This window comes from Terrapene carolina, unplaced genomic scaffold (assembly GCF_002925995.2).
Source record: "Terrapene carolina triunguis isolate 2854851 unplaced genomic scaffold, T_m_triunguis-2.0 Scaffold66, whole genome shotgun sequence".
Lineage (NCBI taxonomy): Eukaryota > Metazoa > Chordata > Testudines > Emydidae > Terrapene > Terrapene triunguis.
This window is the reverse complement of record NW_020664417.1, coordinates 2868993-2889454: the sequence shown is the minus strand read 5'-3', so window position 1 is coordinate 2889454 and position 20462 is coordinate 2868993. Positions and strand designations below refer to the sequence as shown.

At 41.7% G+C, this 20462-nt stretch overlaps 1 protein-coding gene across 2 annotated transcripts in view; it reads left to right on the top strand.

The window, feature by feature from the left end:
- Nucleotides 1-331: 331 nt before the first annotated feature.
- Nucleotides 332-20462, top strand: part of PRSS12 (serine protease 12) — a 66713-nt gene continuing 46582 nt past the window's right edge. For both annotated transcript variants that reach the window (XM_024213154.3, XM_024213146.3), the window contains exons 1-4: nucleotides 332-727; nucleotides 10851-10989; nucleotides 14031-14209; nucleotides 16956-17100. In XM_024213154.3, coding sequence (XP_024068922.2) covers nucleotides 340-727; nucleotides 10851-10989; nucleotides 14031-14209; nucleotides 16956-17100 — 851 coding nt within the window. In that variant the 5' untranslated portion in view covers nucleotides 332-339. The remainder of the gene's footprint in view (nucleotides 728-10850; nucleotides 10990-14030; nucleotides 14210-16955; nucleotides 17101-20462) is intronic.

Sequence of the window (20462 nt, the reverse complement as noted above, 5' to 3'; positions counted from 1 at the left end):
TGATGGTGTCAAAGAGACTGCAAGATTCCCCAGGGAGTTTGGGGATGTGATGAAAGGAGAGAAAAACAGGTTGAGAGAGGAGGACCAAAGTGAGCGAATGTGCTGGGTGCAGACAGAGGTAGGGGAAGAGCAGGGAGCCGGGCGGGGGCAAGTACCGCTCCGCTCCGGGGGCAAGTACCTCGGCTCTGCAGCTCCGGAGCGTGAGCCGGCCAGGGGGAGGGTGTGTGCGCGCCGGGGGAGGTGGGGGCCGGATTAGAGGGAAGCGGCGGCCCCGCCCTCCCCCTTCACACTGGGATAGAGCCGAGGGGGAGATGGCCCGCGAGAGGCGGCACTGGCACCATGGCATTACCCAGCCTGCTGGTGGCTCTGATTTTAGGGACGACCCCCGCAGCGGGCAGCTTTGACGCGGCCTCTCTTAACCCTCCCCTTGCCCCAGCTCTTAGCCCGCAGCATCCCCGCTCGCCCCGCGCCCCGCCGGCCCCCCAGCACCAGCCCGGCTGCCCTGGAGCCGAAGGGTCAGGGGGGCGCTTTGTCAACGTGACCGAGTTCGGCGCCGAGTGCCTGCCCTGGGCGGAGGTGCCCACTTTCCTGGAGAAGACCCCCCAGGGGAAGGGGCTGCGGGGCCAGCGCAACTTCTGCAGGAACCCCGACGGCAGAAGCAGACCCTGGTGCTTCTACAGGAACAGCCAGGGCAGGGTGGACTGGGGCTACTGTGACTGCAAACAAGGTGAGCGTGTGTGTGTGTGAGAGAGAGAGAGCGCGCTGCACTGGCAGCAGCAGGCACGCTGGCTCCAGCCTGTCCTCAGCCGACAGCCGGATACCTGTGGAGGCGGCTGCATCGATTGCGTGGGTGGGTATGTGCTGCTGGCAGCTGGGTGTATTGCGTGCGTGTCGAGATTGCATGCTGTGAGAGTGGGTTGATTGCGTGCCGAGGGGTGGGGGTGCGTGTAGCGGCTGCTTGTGTGTGTTGGCTCCGCTGTGTCCTGTGTGTGTCCGTTTGGTTGCTATGTGTGAGTGGGTGAACTGCAGAAATGAGCGTGTGTTGGCTGCTGTGTGTTTTGTCTGGGTTGTGTGTGTGTGTGTGTGTGGTTGATATGGCTATGCTGTGTGCTGAGCTATTTATGTATCCGCACTTGGTGCCTTGGGGGTGTGCTGGTGTATTGAACACATTTCCCTAGGGAAAGGCTATAACGAACTGGCTGTGCTATTACAGAATGAATGTACACGTGTTAAGTGTGTGCAAGTGATCATTTCTGTAAAGGGGATTTTGGCAGAGCCATATTTCACTAGAAGTGAATTTTGTACAGATAGATAATGACTTTCTTCCAGTGAGTCGTACGTAGCTAAGCTGAACTCACCGAATCTCATTTTCACCACACTGTGGAAGAGGATGAGGTTAACACCAATTTCCCTGCTAACAGACCTTTCAGGGTACAGGAAATTGAAAAACATATATCTCTTATAAAAAAAAAAGATAGCATACTTAAGAGATATTCTGATAGGATGTTTTTAACTTTTAAGGCATCAGTACATTTGTCTTGCAGCAGAAGGGTCCTGGTGTGTCCTGGTAATATATGTTTCTGGTAATATATTTCTTATACTGTTTGAACTGAAAAGTTGCATCAAGTATACCACTAATTCAATTTACAACAATCTCCTTTCTGTACTTTGGTACACTTCTCTGGAAATTTTCTAAGCAAAATAGGAAGGAATTGCTTTAATCAGGCAGCTTGCAGCTATTATCTTTCAATTTATTTTTTAAACCTTGGGAAAATTGGGTGTACAAGTTAATGCTGCTGCTTGACAACTTGTACATGTGTAACCAGCCCAGAAGGCCAGATATTGCATGCACTTATTATTTACTGAGTGAGTGAGGACTGAGGAGGGATTTCAGCAGTAGACCAGCCGTACATTTTACCACCCTTAGCAGCATTCCAGAGGATCAAATTTGTACATAGATAATTGGATCTTGAATTATTTCCCTAGCTGTAAACATTTCCTTCTAGATCAGGCTAGTCTGTCTTCTATTTTCATCCGTTTCCCCCAAAATAAGCTCAAACTTTTGTAAAGAAATAAAAGAAAAAAGTTAGCTGGCCTGTTGTTGTACAAGTTCCCTTTCATGTCTTTTGCAACATCATAATGGAGGTAGAGGAGGAGATTTTTTATTTGATTTTGTTTATTGGGGTTTTGTTATACTTTTCTTTCTTTTTTAAGGATTGATTTCCTTTTCAGATCCCACAACAATAGTGGTTGGGAGTGCTTTTCTCTCTTTTTCAACAATAATACCACTTTGTGTGATAGAGGTTGGGAATGAGAAAGAGAAGGTGATGTGAATTATGAGATAATTATACCTTTTGCTATGATGCAATAGCAGCGACATTGTTTGTTTATACATTAATAAAAGTGATGGGCTCCCTTCATTCACCTATTTGAAATTTATGTTCAAAATAAAACACCATTTTCTATACCCTTACAAGAAGATAGAAAGTGGTTATGTATTACAGGTGTTTCCTTGGGGAGAGTACCAGGCAGCTCATAAGAGAGTTGCGGGAGAATAGATAACTACACCCGGGGAGAAAAAAAATATCCCCCACCTTATAATACAGTCCTAATTTTGATGAAGGGTTGTATGTTGGCCTGTTTATTTTTTAATTTTAATAGTTCTTTTCCCAATTTTTAAATCTGGTTCCCAATGGTCTTCATGAGCACCTTAGACCAATAGAGTCAGGAGCTTTTAATGTGTCAGATTCTACAAAAAACCCAATCTGCTTCCATTTAGATCAATGGCAAAACTCCCTTTAAGTTCAATGGGAGTTTCATTTCAGCAGAATGCTCTTAAAAGGACTGCAAGATTTGGTCTAAACTTGGCTTCTTCTCTGTTGATTTAAGCTACCACTTTACAAAAAGGAAATTTAAGTCTAGTACCAGTCCAGATAGAGGACATAGCTACTGGTTAGTAGCTAACTCTTTCCAGCTAAAGACAGTCTTTTGGTCCTTTTGAAATTAATAGCAAACTCCCATTGATTCTAATGGGACAAATGTCTAAAACCTTTGTCAAAGAAATACCAAAAATTCTAGGCAGTGTGTTCAGAATGTGACTGATGGAACATGGCAACAAGTCAGCCCCACTTTCTACAAAGACTAATATAACACTGACTCAAAATAAATAGTTTCCTTTAAAAAGAAAAAGAATACAGCTGTGTTAAATATGTGATTTACACAAAGAAAAGGCAGGATGTTCAGAGTTAATCTCACTCAGTCTATCACTCACATTGTACATGTGCTATGGAAGCTCATGCATAGTTAGGCATCTGCAATAGCTAGACACTATGGCATGTGTAAAGGTTTTACTCTGAGTTTTTGGCTTTAAGTTTGTCTTATCCTTAATGTTAATAGGACAGACCTTTAGTGCACGTGTGTGTGTACTTAACTGCTTTATGTTTTAATATTAGTAAAACAAAAAAAAACATTTAAATTTTGCTTTGTCTGATCAGTGTAATCCCAGTTTTTGTAATTTAAAATATTTATTCCATTTTCTTCCTTCTGAATTGATAAATATTTGGATGTTACTTACTTTTTGAAAGCAACCTAACAAAAAAGGTGTTCATGATTAGCCAAAGAAACCATAAATTAAAATAAGTGACTACAATACTACCCTGTCAAAATACAATAAGAAAATGCTAGTATACACAATGTTATGGTTGTACAACTGTTCTAATATCTTTCATTTGAGAATCTCAGAGAGAAGTGTTCTTTCTCCTCCATTTTACAAATGGGGAAAACAAGTCAGAGAGGTTAAGTGAGTTACTCAAAATTGCATAAATTAGTGGCAGAGTTGGAAATAAATTCCAGGTCTACAGAATTTCAGGGCCTGATTTTCTTCTCATTTATACCAGTTGTGTCAGAGTAACTACATTAAAGCCCGTTGAGTTACCACCACTCTATACAGTTGCGAGAGAAGGATCAAGCCCCTGGCTGATCAGTCTATACTTCCTCCCTGTAATGTTTTAAAAAAAAGCATGGGTTAAAAATTATACCTGAAAGTCATATTTCTCTCTGAAACAGAAGCAACTTCTTTGAAGCCATTTTTATTACAGTTCTACACTATCCCTGATTATCCAATTAGCTAGATAATTGCAGCTCTATTATTTGCCTAAATGCCTATCATTTAAATTTATTTTTAAAGGAGTTTTAAGCCATTGATTATTGACATGATGAACCATAATGCTCCAAAGAACTATTTCAACCAATACATGCAGTAGTTAGGAATCTTCCATCTTAAAGATCCCTGAATGTGCAGTAAGACTGTATACTAAAATCCCTTGCTAGTTCTTGAAAAATTAGTTCTCATGCATGCACAATATCCATTTTTTCCCAAGGGTAAACTACTGGGATTAGATCATCATTTTAGACTGAGTTTAATGCTCATGAAAATGAGTATTAATAGCATTGGCTATAGGGAGGCACAGCCCACTGAAATGAATGGGAGTCTTTCCATTGACTTCAGCAGACATTGGATCAGGCCCCCAGCACACCTTTAAGTCAACAAAAAGACTCCCATTGACTCCAGTGTGTGTTTGATTGGGCCCATAACCTAAGCAGTTCTTGCACTAACATCCCCATACAGACCAGTCGATGCAGTTCACTCCTTAATTAGGACAGGCCCAGTTTTGCAAGTCTTGGATCATTCTCTATCTTTGCTGAATTACTGCAGGGGATTAAATGGTGTGGAAAAATGACCATTACGTACAAGGATAAGACCATCAAACTCATTTTCAGTTTGGATCTAACTAGCAATTGATCCCAGGCCTTCAGGGATGAAAGGCTAGTGCAATGACTTTTCAGGGCACTACCCACTCCACCATTTGACTTTAAAACATACCTTTTTAACAGTTCATTAAGTACTAGCCCACAATGTGTTGTATATCCCAAAATGTAAATGAAAATACAGATGTTAGATGTTGGCATGTGATTCCAAACTTAAGATGTTTCTTGTGCTTTGCTCTACCCTTGTAACTTCAGAACGGCCAGCACTAGAACTAAGGGTATCAAGTATCAGCCTCCATCGCGCTTCTCAAAAATAGATTTACATCCAAGTTACAAACCTTTGAACATAGTAGCAGTCTATAAAGGAAATGCTGGCACACCTTTAGCTAACACCATAAACATGTCTGCTGCAATTGGAAGTGATCCCCATCTCATTTGATTCAAATACAATCTATCCTGACACTTGTTCTTCATGAGATGTAGGATACAGACAGCTAGAATCTTTGGACTTAGGAGCAAACTAACAAGAGGGGCAAGTGGGATAGTCATATTGTTTACAAGCTGCAAGAAACATGAAGCCCATCTGTTCTTTAGAGTTAATTAAAAGTTGGCTGAGAGTTTTTTCCCTGTGTCTCATCCTGAGCCTATGTGCCAGGTGTTGCAGAGCAAGTCTCAGCAATAGCTGAACAGATACCCTTACTTGCATTTAGAAGCAAACCCAACCTGGTTTAAACGGTAACACCAGCTATGAAACCATCTGTCTTGGGACAAATCCCAGAACAACTAAAATTACCAAACTGTATACAAACACAATTGACTGTCAGTAACGTTGGGTGAAATTGATTGAGAAACACAATGTAAATGTTTTTCCTCAGTAATATAAAACATGTAGAAGTGAAAGGGAGTTTCTGTTGAGAGTGTGTAGGTTTATTGTCCTGTATATGTGATTTTCTGATCCTCTTTCTTCATTCTGAACTAGATTAAGGCAGTCTGAGGTTCTAGACACACTAGGACATGGACCCCTCCCCTACCCAGTAGTCCTGCCCTTGTGCCTCTTCCCTATGCCATGGGGCTTTCTCCCTTCCCAGACAGGCAGAGCCCCCTTTCTTCCTCCCAAGATTGGCAACAAGGTCTCCCTTCCCTTGAGAGCATATGGGGTGGCAGCACGTGTCCACTCTCCCACACACAGAGGCTGGGCGTTAAATTACTTAGGGAAACAGCAGACTCGCAGCACTCTTCTCTTGCCATGCACAGAATCCTCTACTGGGGTAGTGTTGATGGGGCTCCTTAGAACAGTGTCTTGGTGATAACACCCAATTGTGATGCACCTCTTAGAGCCAGGGCCGGCTCCAACTTTTTTGACGCCCCAGGCAAAAAAGAAGAGCGCTCTCCCGCCGTACCCCCGCCCGCGAGCGCCGCCGAAATCCCCGCTCCCCAAGCACCGCGCCGCCCGAAGCCCCGCCCCCTCCGAGCACCGCGCCGCCCGAAGCCCCGCCCCCTCTGAGCACCACGCCGCCCGAAGCCCTGCCCCCCGAGCACCACGCCGCCCGAAGCCCCCGCACCCCCTCCGAGCACCGCGCCACCCGAAGCCCCGCCCCCCCTCCGAGCACCACGCCGCCCGAAGCCCCCGCCCCCCCCTCCGAGCGCCGCGCCGCCGAATAAAAAAAAAAAGAATAAAAAATAAAAAATCGAGCGCCGCCCTGCCCCAAGGTGCCGCCCCAAGCACTTGCTTGGTCGGCTGGTGCCTGGAGCCGGCCCTGCTTAGAGCACTGTTTCAGGCAACCTGCAGACTCAGGGAGATATCACTGTATCAGTTATGTTCAGGCCACATTTTCAAGCTTTACTTTGCAACCAACAGAGCTATACTTTTAAGTAAATGAAACAAATTCTGATGAGATCACTTGACTGTGGGAGCATGGGGCATTTACATCTCCATCCAGCCCTGTTTCCACTGTTACTTTTGACAGTTATTTCTCTGTCTGCAGTTTTTAATCCCCATAGTTTTGTATGAAGCAAGCTTGTTAAAGATGTGGTAGAGGTGGATTTGAGCCTGGTTCAATGTCTTTCACTTAACACCTTCTTAGTCAAAAAGGATTATCTGTATCCTTTGAAACTACTGGTGTGAGATGGGGCAGGGAGAATAGAAGGAAGAAGCAGAAGCTCCAGTGTGTGTTCCTACCTTCTGAGAAGCCACTCTAGGTGATGGTCAGGACTCAGTGGGTTCTGAGAGGATGGGTATGATGGTAGCAGAGACAAGCAGTAGTTCTTTGTGGCATGCTTCCTTCAGTGCCGGTCAACTTTTTTTTTTCTTTTTTTTTTTTTAAATCACCATTTTAAAATTGAGTCTACTCTCCTGCTAACCCAGCAGTTTGGGCAGAAATCCACACATGAGGTAATGCTGCTTTACCAGGAGGTAACTCTACTCCAGAGCCTGTAACCCCTCCAGAGAGGGGATAGTCACAGCTGCCAGGGAAGTAGCCAATGGGCTTGGCTTCTATGGCGGCCTTGCTCTAGGGTCTAGGGCAGGGATCGGCAACCTTTGGCCCGTGGCCCACCAGGGTAAGCACGCTGGCGGGCCGGGCCAGTTTGTTTTCCTGCCGCGTCTGCAGGTTCGGCTGATCGCTGCTCCCACTGGCCGCGGTTTGCCATCCCAGGCCAATGGGGGCTGCGGGAAGCAGCAGCCAGCACATCCCTCGGCCTGCGCCGCTTCCCGCAGCCCCCATTGGCCTGGAGCGGCGAACCACGGCCAGTGGGAGCCGCGATCGGCCAAACCTGTGGACACGGCAGGTAAACAAACTGGCCCGGCCCGCCAGGGGGGCTTACCCTGGCGGGCCGCATGCCAAAGGTTGCCGATCCCTGCTTTAACTATTTCCACAAATTTGGGCTAAAGTTTAAATTTTGTAAAAAAACAAGCTTTTATAAAACCTAAAACCAATGGAAGCATTTCCACAATTTTTCAAGGTTCCAGTGGAATCTTAGGCTTTTAAACAAACAAACAAACAAAATTCCCCTGTTGCTTTCAGACCCAAGCACAGCAGCAGTGTCTGAAATTGAAACTGTCTGTAAAAGTGAAATTGACTTATTTTCAAGATGAAATTTGAAAAAACAGAACAGAGAAAAGTAAATGGGACTTTTAAATTTAAATTTTTCTTTTAAGGTACTATTAGTAACAGTTTTTTGGGGTTTAGGTTTACAAAATATGACTCTTAAGCTGATGGCCTTTTAAATTGTTTTCTTGTAACTAAGAGTCTGATCCTACACTCATTAAAGTAAACAGATGTTTTCCCATTGACTTAACAGAACCTGACGGGGGCCCTAAATGCATGCACAGAATCACGTATACTCAGGAAAATACATGATCATGGACCATTTATTCTCTATAAGGGTATAGTAATGAATAGCTAATTAGCAATACGTTATGAACATATACTAGTGTTGATAAATGTAATTCCTTGTTCCACCATGGTACATCATACATCTCATGACTAGGCCTATTACAAAATCAAGAGTTTTATCTATAGAAAAAAGAGCCAAACCAAAAAAAATGTTTAAAAGATCGATGTGTTTATTTAAAATTAGTTCTATTCCTTCATATAGAAATTACGTATCACATTTTGTCATTTGTGTATTTTAAAACTATATGAATCCAGTGAGTCAAATTCAGAGTAGCAGCTGCCAGTGTGCCAGAATACTGCAACATGTTAAGTAAACTTTGGGGGAAGTTGTTTTAGTTCATTTGCGAACTGGTTTTATCCACTACATAATTATGACACGAGTCACATGATACATACTCACACATTCTTTAGAGTGCATGAATAACATATGAAGTACATACAGTACTGTATCACTTTACTTTTGTCAGATATTGTGCAAACAGACATCCTGTAAATAAAACTTTTGTAGAGAACTTGTAAAATTTGGAGAATATTAGACAAGCAAAGGACTTCAGGTGTTAGGGCAAAATTCTCCAATGTGCAGAGTTAATCTTGATACTTTAGTCTACTCTCTGTATATGAGTAGTCTCAATGTTGCCAGTGGGAATTCTGTAGATGCAGAAAGAGCAGAATATTGAAGTCAAGATCTATCTTGTGGCTCTGAAAGGAGAATTTTTACTCTTCAAGTATTTACTTATCCAGATAACAGAAAGGTCTTGCAATATTTATGCAGGAAGCACTTTTATTGCTTACCATGGGTGTCCCACACGATTGTGAAAGGAAAAAGATCATTGTACAAAAATAACCCTTTTATTTTTTAAGAGACAGACAACTATTAAAGCCCCCTTTTTGGTATGTCAGGAATCACTTTGTTCTAAATATTGCTGTGTCTGCAATTGATGTCTTGTGATTAAAATAATAGTTTATCCCGAAGGGTTTTGGAAAGAACAGATATAGGAGATAAAATTCCAGTGTGTGTATCTGGCTATGTCTGTGTGTGAAGGGGAAGGCTATAAATGGAGTAAAATATTGATTTATTCAGATATATAGTAGAGTCTTCAAAATGCTGTTCTTTCAGTGCTTTTATATAGTATTGTTATAATTAAATCTTTACAAAATCATGTATTCTGTATAAAAGGATCACCTTATAAAATTGATTTAATAAGCGGTACTTGTATATTACTGTATTACATGCTGTGAAAATAAGTCACGGGCAAAAAAGTACATACATCAAGTCTGAGGTTAATGGACTTGAATTACTTGGCAATGGTTCACCTTCAAGGTTTTATAACCCTGGAGAACTGCATTCAAAACAGAACAGACTTGCAGTGAAATTTGTGGGGAGGGAACAAAAATTTAACCTAGCCATTATAATAAATAGAAAGATTTTTTTCCCCCTTGCTTAAAAAATTACAGAGTGGGAAGGGCCTATGCTATGCTATTAAATAGAACAGAGTATAGGCAGGTGGATCACTTGATATTTCATGCAATACCCATCTATAGTTTTTGATAACAGCTGCAATATATTACCTTCTTGTCAAAATAGTAGCATTTTTATGGCACATTCATTGTTTGCTCTCCCTTTGTAGCATAACAAATATGACTGTGACTGTTTCACACTTTTGCAGTTGGTGTTTGAATTGCATGTAGCTGTAGGGACTTTTTACACTGTTGGAAAGAGAATACTGTGGTATCTACTATAATACTATTCAATTTCTTGATTTTGTGTTCTGTGCTCTCAACCTGTATTTTGATGATACACACACAAGGACTGGAAAAGAATGTGTGTTATGATTATGTTTTGAGGTTGTTTTATTTGGAAATTTGATAGAGGCCTATAATGAATTTGTAATAACTACATCAAGCGTTTGATGGCAAGTAAGAACAAATGCATTCTTTGGCCTGAAATAAACTGCTGGCATCCATGACATGCATAATATATTATGTGGGTCAGTACAGAAGCTATGCAATCCATGTGATTGTTATATAATTCCTTTAAATCAGATGGAAGATAAAAATATATCACTTGTATAATATTTTGTTTCCTTGTTATAACATTGCCGATTATGTTAACAAAATTTATGTATAGACTATCATTGATATGATTTATATTGATATGTACATATATTCTCTCTCCGCACATCTTTGATATTTGGCTGCAGTGTTAGACTCAAGATCTTTCCTCATTAAATTATTGTATGGAATGGGTTACCTCCTTTTGAGTCAACAGAAAGGAATTATTAGATACCAGAGAGTGCTAATTAGAAGCACCCTCTTTAATGAACTTGAAGCAAGTACATGATACATGAAAATATTTATAGCAGAGTTGAGCAGGGCCGGCTCTGGCTTTTTTGCCGCCCCAGGTGAAAAAGCCTCCGGCCGCCACCCCCCACCACGGGGGGGGGGGGGGGGGCGCCGGGCCCCGGGGGGGGGGGGGGGGGGCGGGGGGGGGGTGGCCGCGCCCCCCCCGCGGGCGGGACGGGGGGGCGGGGCGGGCGGCGGGGGGGGGGGGCGGGCGGCACGAGCGCGGGGGGGAGGTGCCTGGAGCCGGCCCTGGAGCTGAGACTGCATGTCCTTCAAATGGCACAAGTTAACTCAGTCATGGACAGCAAACATCTTATTTAAATCATTTAAAATTCTCTTATCTAGGGTCAGTGCGACTTCGAGGTGGCAAGAATGAGTTTGAAGGCACAGTTGAAGTTTATTTGAATGGAATTTGGGGAACAATCTGCAGCAGTCATTGGGACAATAATGATGCATCAGTCATATGTCGGCAGCTTGAGCTTGGGTAAGTTTTAGTCCCAGATCAAATTTACCAGCTTATTTCAATGTCATATTTAGGAGCTCTGGATTTGATAGATATTTTTAAAATCCATTAGGAATGGGATATTATTCTGGAAAAAAAAAAGAGTTGCTCTTAAGTGATGGCTTCATTCTCAATTGATACAGTCTCTAAATGACAGAGGAAGTGGTACACCCACTTAGCAAAGGTAGTAGTGAGAGAGTTGGGAATGTGTACATAAAACCTTTATATGACTTCTTCAGAGAAAGAAATGGGTATTGTGTTACAGACTTCGCAGCTGAATCTATAACTATGTGTCCAATGCTATTAAGATATTTGTGAAGCAATGCCACAATATAACATTAGGCCTGAGTTTTAATATCTTTCCTTCCATGACCCAACATTCAAACACTCACAACTGTTACTCCTCAGATGCACCAAGCATTTGCTGCCTGAGGCAAGGTAAAAAAGTGCCCTCTCTACCCACCCGTCCACAGTTACACAATAACTAGGTAGTAAGCATGTTGCAACCACTAATATTTGCTGCCTGAGGTGTTTACCTGTTCTGTTTTGTATATTAAAGCTGGTTATCCCCAGAATCCTTACCCCCAATTCTTGTAATGTTTCAAAGGAGTTGCTGTGAGAATCAACATATGGTTTGTAGGCTGCTTCTGGCATCTGAAGAGAATGAGAGGCAAAGATGGTAACCAGGTTTTCACACTGAAAACTGGGAATCTGATTATGAAAGGTTAGGGCATGCAAGGACTGTTTCCATGGGAATTGGGGAGCAGTGCATGGGATAGCGAGTGAAGAGTGTCAAGCAACCCCCTTCTCTTCTTCCCTACCACCCTGTAGATTTGATGTCTCACATGAAAAGAAGGGATGTCTTGAGGATTTGTCTGAAGGAGAAAGCTCATTGGGAAGTCTGAGGGATGTTGTTAAGATGTGGGGCGATCCTTGATGCATACATACAACAATCCTGCGAATTTAACAGGCTCATCTGGTCAGTAGGTCCTTCAGGTCTCTAGACTCATCAGGGGAATAAATGCAAACTGGGGGGAAGAAATATGGGGCCTGATTCTGACCTCACTGTACATGAGGTAAATCAGGAGAAGTGCCATGATTTTCATGGAGAAGGTTTACAGAATTTTAGTCATGTTGCACAGGTTGAGAAGCCCTGAATTAGGCTAACACCTCAGCACTCCTACTATCCCTGGGACTTTCTGGGCTTAGCAAGCAGCAGTTATTTCTGTATTTGTCTATTCAGAAATTATCTATTCTACCAGATGCCTGCAGAAAATAGAAAACAAAATGTTTTGTCAAGACTCCAAATTTATTTGCCGGGGAGGGCATGTGTATATTTAACCTTTCACTACCTGTAAAGTTATCTCTAACAGAGACAGGAGAATGCCTGTCTAAATTACGGGATCTGACAGGCAGGTGTGACTATCATATCATACTCAGTAGGTTGCTATGAATATTCCCTAGTGGTTTGATTAATTAAATAATAACTTTCAGGATATTTTCTGGGGATAATTACCAGCTAGGAAGTATTGAACTGTGCTCCATTAACTCTAGCCAGTCATTTATCTCTAAGAAGTGCCTATATAGATGGTGTAATTATTATAAGATGAAAATGGGTGAGGGGGGTGAGAAATGATCATAAGTATATGGATTTTTTTCAAGGATAATGCAATTTAGGCTTCTAAAGAATCAATACCTTGTGCATTAGCCAATCCAATTACTTGAATCATCTCAATATCCCATTCAGTTTACAGTTTCATAGTAACTCACAAAATATGGTGGCTTTATTGCCTTTCTGACATTGTTTCAGCTGTAAATCAAATGTCATCTTGTTTGCTACAGGCTCTGGGTGTTAGTGTGCAATATTTGCACTCTGACATTTCTGGTGATTATTCCACTCTTAAGAGTGCCAGTCAGAACTGAATCTAAGCTGTTTTGGAATGTCTAATGTTAATCTGCATACACCAAGCCAACTTATAAAAATATGCAGATTAGAGGAGATAAAAGTTCAGCCCATCTGGAGGCTGTGATTTTGCTTATGGTTTCAGCTGCCTACATGCAATATTTCTTTATCCTGTTTTCATTTTAACTTGTTCCTACCTTCAGCACTTTGAGTATTTTGGTTGTATAGGATCCTTCTCAGTAAGGAAAGTTTAGTGATGATGTAAATGACAGAACCATTTAAACAAGAATGACTAAAAATAAGAATCCATGCAAATAAGAGTGGACAACAACGCATGCTTATGCTGTCATGGCACAAACTTTGGGCCAGATGATGAGGTAAAATTGTGGGTATTCTTCAGCACCTCTATACATTTGGCCTTACACTGTCTGCTTTTTTCTTGTTTGCAAAATTCATTTAATTATGGGACAAATCCTGGGTACCCTGTGGAGGCACATAAAGGACAAAAGTGGCTTTAGGTATGTCTACACTGCATCTGGGAGCGAGCTGAACTCAGGTGGCTACCCCAAGCCTCAATGTCCACCCTGCTAGTTTTAGAATATTAGCTCAAGCCGAGCTAGTGCAAATCTGTCTACCCAGGCTGGGAGGGTTGTTCCCAGCTGCAGTGTAGACGTACCCTTAAAAACTGTGTTAGCTGTATAGTGGAACAAGAGCACTGAAGGTCTCATGTAGGGAAGCTGCCCTTTTGTGGCCTGTGGAAGAGATCTCTGTGATTGGTCTCTGCCACTCAGCATACAGGAAAGGGGAATGTGATTGGGTCAGAGGTTATGCAGACCCAACTGGTTCATGTGCAGTGTGGCTCCACTATACCAAACCATCTTATACTGGAATGGGGAAAAACAGGCTACATTTGGTGTTCCTCTTCATATCCTGTATTAGTGGTGAGGGCCCAAATGCATGAACATCCTGACTGACTGCAGACAAGGATTCTGCCCTGCAACTTTTTCTTGCTGAGCAAAATCCTTTTCCTGCACCCCAGGATTTGGCCTCCCATGCATTTGTGAGAGAACATCTCAAACAAAGATTTCCTAATATCCAGTGCTGATCTTTCCTTCTACAGCAAAAGAGGTACAGCAAAGTATACACCATTTTCTGGACTGGGCCTTATCCCTGTTTATTGGAGTGATGTACGTTGCCATGGTGATGAAGAAAATATACTGCTGTGTGAAAAAGACATCTGGCAGGGCGGAACATGTCCTCAAAAAATGGCAGCTGCTGTCATGTGTAGCTTTTCCCATGGTAAAAGTATATAATTTTTTATGAACTTTTTGCCTTATTTGAACAGTCATAATGTACATGATTACATTAAAAAACAATCCTAGTTTAATTTCCTCTTCCAAGAAAAGATGTAAAATAAAATGTAGCATAGTATCATTCACTTTTTAAAAGTCCTTCCACATTCTGAGAGCAGCAAATAGCTAATTGTTGCTTTAAAACACAGGCTGTGAGGAAGGGTAGGTTGTGCAGCAGTGAGGATCCCAGAGGGAATTCTGTTTGAACTAGCCAGAATTTCTCCAAAGCAGAGGGGCAGGGGGTCTAGGGCAGTTGCAGATGCTGGAGTGAGTTTTGTCACTCTTGGAAAGGGTGCAGTGTGCTTTCTGCTTCCACATGCAGCAGCTCCCCTGGGCTCTGTGATGGGTGTTGGGGGGCCATGATTCCATTCTCACCTTACCCTCATTGAGGAATTAACACCACTGGCACTAGAGTAGAGCTGTGATTGTAGATGGCCCCTGCACAGGGTTACAAGAAAGTGTAAGGCCTTGTACCCTCTCTTCCCCATCTCTACCTTATGGCCCATGCAGGGATGGACACATTTTTGCCCGAGTTCCTATGACGGATATTTTGATATTTAAAATGTTCAAAGAGTAAGTGATCAAGTTGTTTTGGTCATACTTACCTTCACAGTTGTACAGGAAATGGGGGCAGTATTCCAGTTAATTTCAGAAACAAACTGGACCACTGAAGTAAGGGAAATGATGTTCTACTGAAGGCCAAATGGGAATTTTGCCATTGAGTCCAATGGGATCGAGATTTAACTCCTTGTGTACATTCTACACAAACAGAGTTCTTCATTTTTGCTATCAGAGTGAATATGTTTGGGATCTGTAGGTAGCATGTGCCTCTTATTTAAAAAAAATATTTTAAAAATAGATGTATTACTTAAACAATTTAAATCTTTTCCCTTAGCCCTAACTCCACCAAGTTAAGTGAACAGTTATATATTTGAGGATAAATAATTTCCATAAGAGGTAGGTTATATTTGGCATTTAAGCAATTGTGTTCAGCCGCACTTAGGGTCAAGTTTTCAGCCTTGCTTTCATTAGGCTTTCCTTTTTTTTTTTTTACCTGCATAAGTGTGGCCTCAAATAACTGTGGATATAATTTCAGATTCTTGAATATTTAAGTACTTGACTATACCTGCAAATCAGGTACATGAGTGTCCAAGAGACAGTGAATGCATTAGCAAAGAATTGCTAGCACAAATAGGTCAATCAGAATTCAAACTTTTGACCCTTATTATTTGCACAAAACAGAAAAGAAAGACTATACAAGTAGCTACAGTTTGTTTTGTAGATTCTGCCATCCTCCCCTCCCCCCCACATACTATGGAGGTGCATTAAAATACTGATGTTTTATGTATGCATGAACAGATTTTGAAAAGTCATTAGAGTGTGTTTACAATCGCACTGTTTTTGGCAAATATTCACACTTTGGTCCTTATTCTGCATTCCTGATGCAGCTATAACTCCATTGATGTCAGTGCTGGATTGAATCCTTTGTTGTGAAGTTTAAAGCTAGTGCAATTGAGAGTGAAGTTTCCTACATACTATTTCCAGGGCAAGTAAGCTTTCAATTTTATGAGGTTGATAATACATGAAGAAATTAAAAATACGGATTTTGAAAGTCACACTACCTAGTTCACCAAGTTTCCCCTTCCATTCAAAGGAAGTTGAAATTTCAACAGAAAGCCTCTTTGTTTTGCTTAGAGGGCTCATTTAGGCATAGTGGAATAAAATAACTTTGTCTGTTTTAAGAGTGCTAGAAGAAGATTGATTTATAGTTCATAGTCTAGGGTTGAAGTTAATTGAAGTTAATTAGGTAAAGTTATTTGAAGTTGCTTGTGTTTTTGCAGATTCTTGCCACCACTAGCCTTTCTATGAAAGCTTCATCAGAAAAATCATCAGCTTTCATGGCTGGTGAAATGTTCAGAGGGGGTCTTCAGAAATTCCAAAATGCTCATTTTCAGCAGGCAAATGAACGGAAAGATAACAGGGTAAAGTTAATTTGCTGGAGAGTGTAAACTGAACTGAGTCACACTTTAATCATCCAGACATTTGATACTGATATAATCTTTTAAAAAGTTACATCAAAATAGTTCAAGTGCATTATATAACTTTGTATCATTTCCATCACTGTAGTTTCATGCTCAGATATGTAGCTGTTGAAAGGAAAACTGTGCAGGAGTCACAGCTGGAGGGAACCTTGTGCCCCCAATTTGAGCAACAAGGAAGACTCACTGCAGATAGAGGTTAAGGGGAAAACCCTCCTCAGTTAAAATAATCCAGATAGAGTGACTTTTCATTGACTGACTATGGTACAGACTGGGATCAGTGCCAGAAGATATTCTGGGTGAAATCATGGCCCCACTGCATATCAGTGGGTGGTTTGCCATTGACTTAGGGGAGCCAGGATTTCACCCTATGTGATCGAGACTCTGTGGAGTAAATGCTGCCTTCACATACATTGGTGCAGTTCCACCACCCCGCCCTCTTCACTGAGAGCAGCATTTGTCCCTATAGCCCTAAAATTCTGCAAGCACTTAGGCTTCTCTAACCTGTTCAGTTTCAGGATTTTCATCTAGTTAAGAAGTTGCATAATACTTGACCAAAGCCAAGTGAAGCTGAGTGCTCTCCATTTGTGTATAGCTTTGAGTATCATTTTGGGAAATAAATGACTTTTTCCTCTGTTTTGTGTTTAACTGTAGCCTTTATTCCAATCCGTCTGGCTGGTGGGAGCAATGCTCATGAAGGAAGAGTGGAAGTCTACCACACTGGCCAATGGGGGACTGTCTGTGATGACCAGTGGGATGATGCAGATGCTGAAGTTGTCTGTAGGCAGCTTGGCCTTGGGTTAGTTTTTCTAAATACATTTTACTCCTAACAAAGAAGGAAAGCTAAGAAACAATACACAATGCTTTCAAAAGGAGAACATTTAAAAATTGCACTTACACTGTGAAGCCACCAAAATTATAGATGGCACATTTATCCATGCCTGTAGTTAAAGAGGCCTGACACTTTCCATCATAATACCCTGTTTTCAGTTGCTTATAACTTAACCAAACTTTAGCAGTTTCAGATGAAGTTTTCCATGATGGGGGACTATTTCGGGGTAAAGATTTTTTTCAGAAAATTTGATCAAAAACCATTCAGTCATTTCCAGTCATGAGGTTAAGAAAAAATGTTTCGCTCTTGTTAAAAAAAATTGTACAACCATTTATTTAAAGGCCTAGCACCTCTTTACTTTGGAGCAGGAACTTTAATTTTGGCATGGGTGCTGCCCTGCCTTTTGCTATCCCTGTGAAAATCTGCCCAAATTTGGCCACGTTATGAGCCTCTGGAATGTGTCAGTTTGCACATGTTCGCTAGAGACTTATTAACATCTGGCAGCTAAATTCTCCGAAGATGCTGTCTGCATTGAGAATGATCCATCCCAGGGATGTAGAGGGTGAGCAGTACTTTTTCTGCAGTTGTTCTTTCTGGCAGTCAGAGATGACTGTGGCACCGGGCACATGAACTGAGAGCAGTGAGACTGTCTTCTCCCTGCTGATCCCCAAGCAGTGAGGGAGAGAGGGAGAAAGCTACCTGATTGGAATGCAAAGGGATGAGGAGCTCAACCTGGGGGAAAACAGGGTGGAGGGATTGAGATAAGAAGCTGGAGGGATGGTGGTGAAGGACTGGGACAAAACAGAAGGGTGGGGAAAGACTGGGATGTGGAACTATGGGGGAATGGTGATGAGACAGGCTAGAATGAGGAGCTGAGGAGAGCTGTGCTGGAGGGAGACTAGGACTGGAACACAGACTGCAGGGGCCAGAGGCATAGGTCAATGGTCACTAGAATACAGTGGCTTCAGAAACCTGGAATAGAACCCAGGATTTCTAAGTCTCCTGTCAGCAAATACCTGTGAAACCTGTAAGTAAAATATGTGTCTCATCTCCCTCTAGTGGCTGGCCCACATAGAGAATGACAACCTACTACTGCTATCAATTACTTAGCTCAAGTGGCAGAAGTCTGGGTGGTGGATCTAAGAGGTCTAACCCTGCTGATCACTCATATGAGAATCAATAAGTTCCACACTTTAAAAAACCTGAATTTTTTTTAAAACCTAGGAAATTACATACTAAAGCTACATTAAAGAACATTAAGGTGGCAAAGTGAAGCACTCAAAAGTTAGAAAATATCAGAATTTAGGTTGCCTGTGTAACCTTGATTTAACCTAATTGTGCATGTGGATTAGGATACAGTCTTTAATTACTCCCATCACACTATTTTTTCCCACAGGACCCCTATCTGATTCAGTGGACAGAATGGATGGTGCTCGTTGAATGGGTAGCTATTCAATATTTCTTTGTATCCTGCTCATTCAGTTTGTGGCCCCAGGCCTGATTTAGAGCATACCATTCAAATTGTGCTCTGAATACAGAATTATTCATTTCCTCATGAGCTTTTCTATGATGCTCAAATGTTACTGGGCTATTATCAAAAGCTAGTGAATTGCATTTAATATAGTGTCACTGGAAAGGGCTACTTGCAGTATCACTATTGTGCCTGGCAGGATTACATTAGAACATGTTTGCTTTTGGTTAATTTCTATAGATTTTATTTCTGGGATGGACCTGATTTCCTTTTGTTTTCTGAGTAAAAGTGGATTAATAGGAGCACGTGTGTTTGGATGGTGCTTAGACTTTTTGAAAAAAAAGTCTACAGTTGTACATGATCTCAAAGGCTACATGTAGGGGAGTGTTCCCCCAGCTTGGGGAGACAGACTCATGCTAGCTCTGCTCAAGCTAATGCACTAAAAATAGCAGGGTAGGCCAAGGAGAGCATGGGCAGCAGCTCAGACTAGCTGCCTGAGACCAAACCTGCCTGGATCCCTGAGTACGTATTCAGGCAGCTAGCCTGAGCTGCATTGCTATTTTGAGAAGAGCTAGCATGTTGACTGTTTACCCAAACTGGGAAGCACGCTCCCAGATATAGCGTAGATGTACCCAAAGAAGCAAGATGTCTTGACAGGTGTGCTCTTTATCCCCGGGCTGAAATTTTACCAACAGAGGCAGGCACAGCAGTTACAAAATAGGGCAAACATCCACATTTGCCTACAGTTAATCCAAATGGAAATGTGCTACAAAGTGTAAAATAAACCCTCTCAGCAATAGTGTCCCATGCTCTTTCAGCTTTGCTTTAGCATTACTAAAATATAAAACTTCAGAGGATTAATCTTCTGGTGATAAGCAGAAACTACTGCTCATTTATTTCATTATTTGGTTTCCCCATATACTTTTTGATAAACACCAATTTGTTATTTCAGTGGGATTTGTGGTCTCTGATGCACTGGAAATCTAGAGTCTCATTAGAGTATAATATACTTTGTTTTCACGGTCAGGAGTTGAAACATTATCTCCCTGATTTCTGCAGGCCTCTTAGCAGATGGTAAATTTCTCTCTTTTGCATGCCGTAGTCTCCGTCTGCTGTGTAATGAGACCTACAAGAAGCAGGAGATACTGGAAGAGGCTTTTTTATTATGTGTGGTTAGCATGCTATGCAAATGTTACTCCATAAACTGAAGTCAGATAATTTATCACAGTTATCCCAGCCCAGCAGTTAGGACCTGTGAGAGTCTGGGGCTGCTCTCCTTCTGGCCTCTATATCTTGCCTACCTTTTATAATTGCAAAGCAAGGACAGTTCATTAAAACTGAAATACCATCTACAATTTAACTCCTAATTTAATTTTTTAAAAGAAAGGTTGAAGACCTTTTAATATTGGTGAAGTTGCCTGGGAGATGAAAGCAAGATGTTAACAAGGCTTCTGGGAAAGGCAAGAGATGAGATTTTATATCATGTTAAAATTGCAAAGGTGGCAGGAGGGGAATTAAGCACCAATCTAATTTTCTTACCCTGTCATTTTGTGAACGTATTTCCAAAGCAAGGAAACTATTTTTTGATTCTTGATAATGGAATTGCAGAGTTTCCTACCTTATTAAATATATGTAATTTTCTATACTGACTGGTTCCCATGCATACAATCTTAATACATGATTCTGTAATGTATCACACCACTGTCCCCACCCTGCCATGCTAACATTATTCTTGGAAATACTGTCTCTGGAAGATGCTCTCTAATACTAATAAGAGTCGTACCAAAGATTCACACCTTACTGGATATACACTAAATAGTGGCATAGGGGTTATAGTTAGCTCAGAGATTGATGTTTA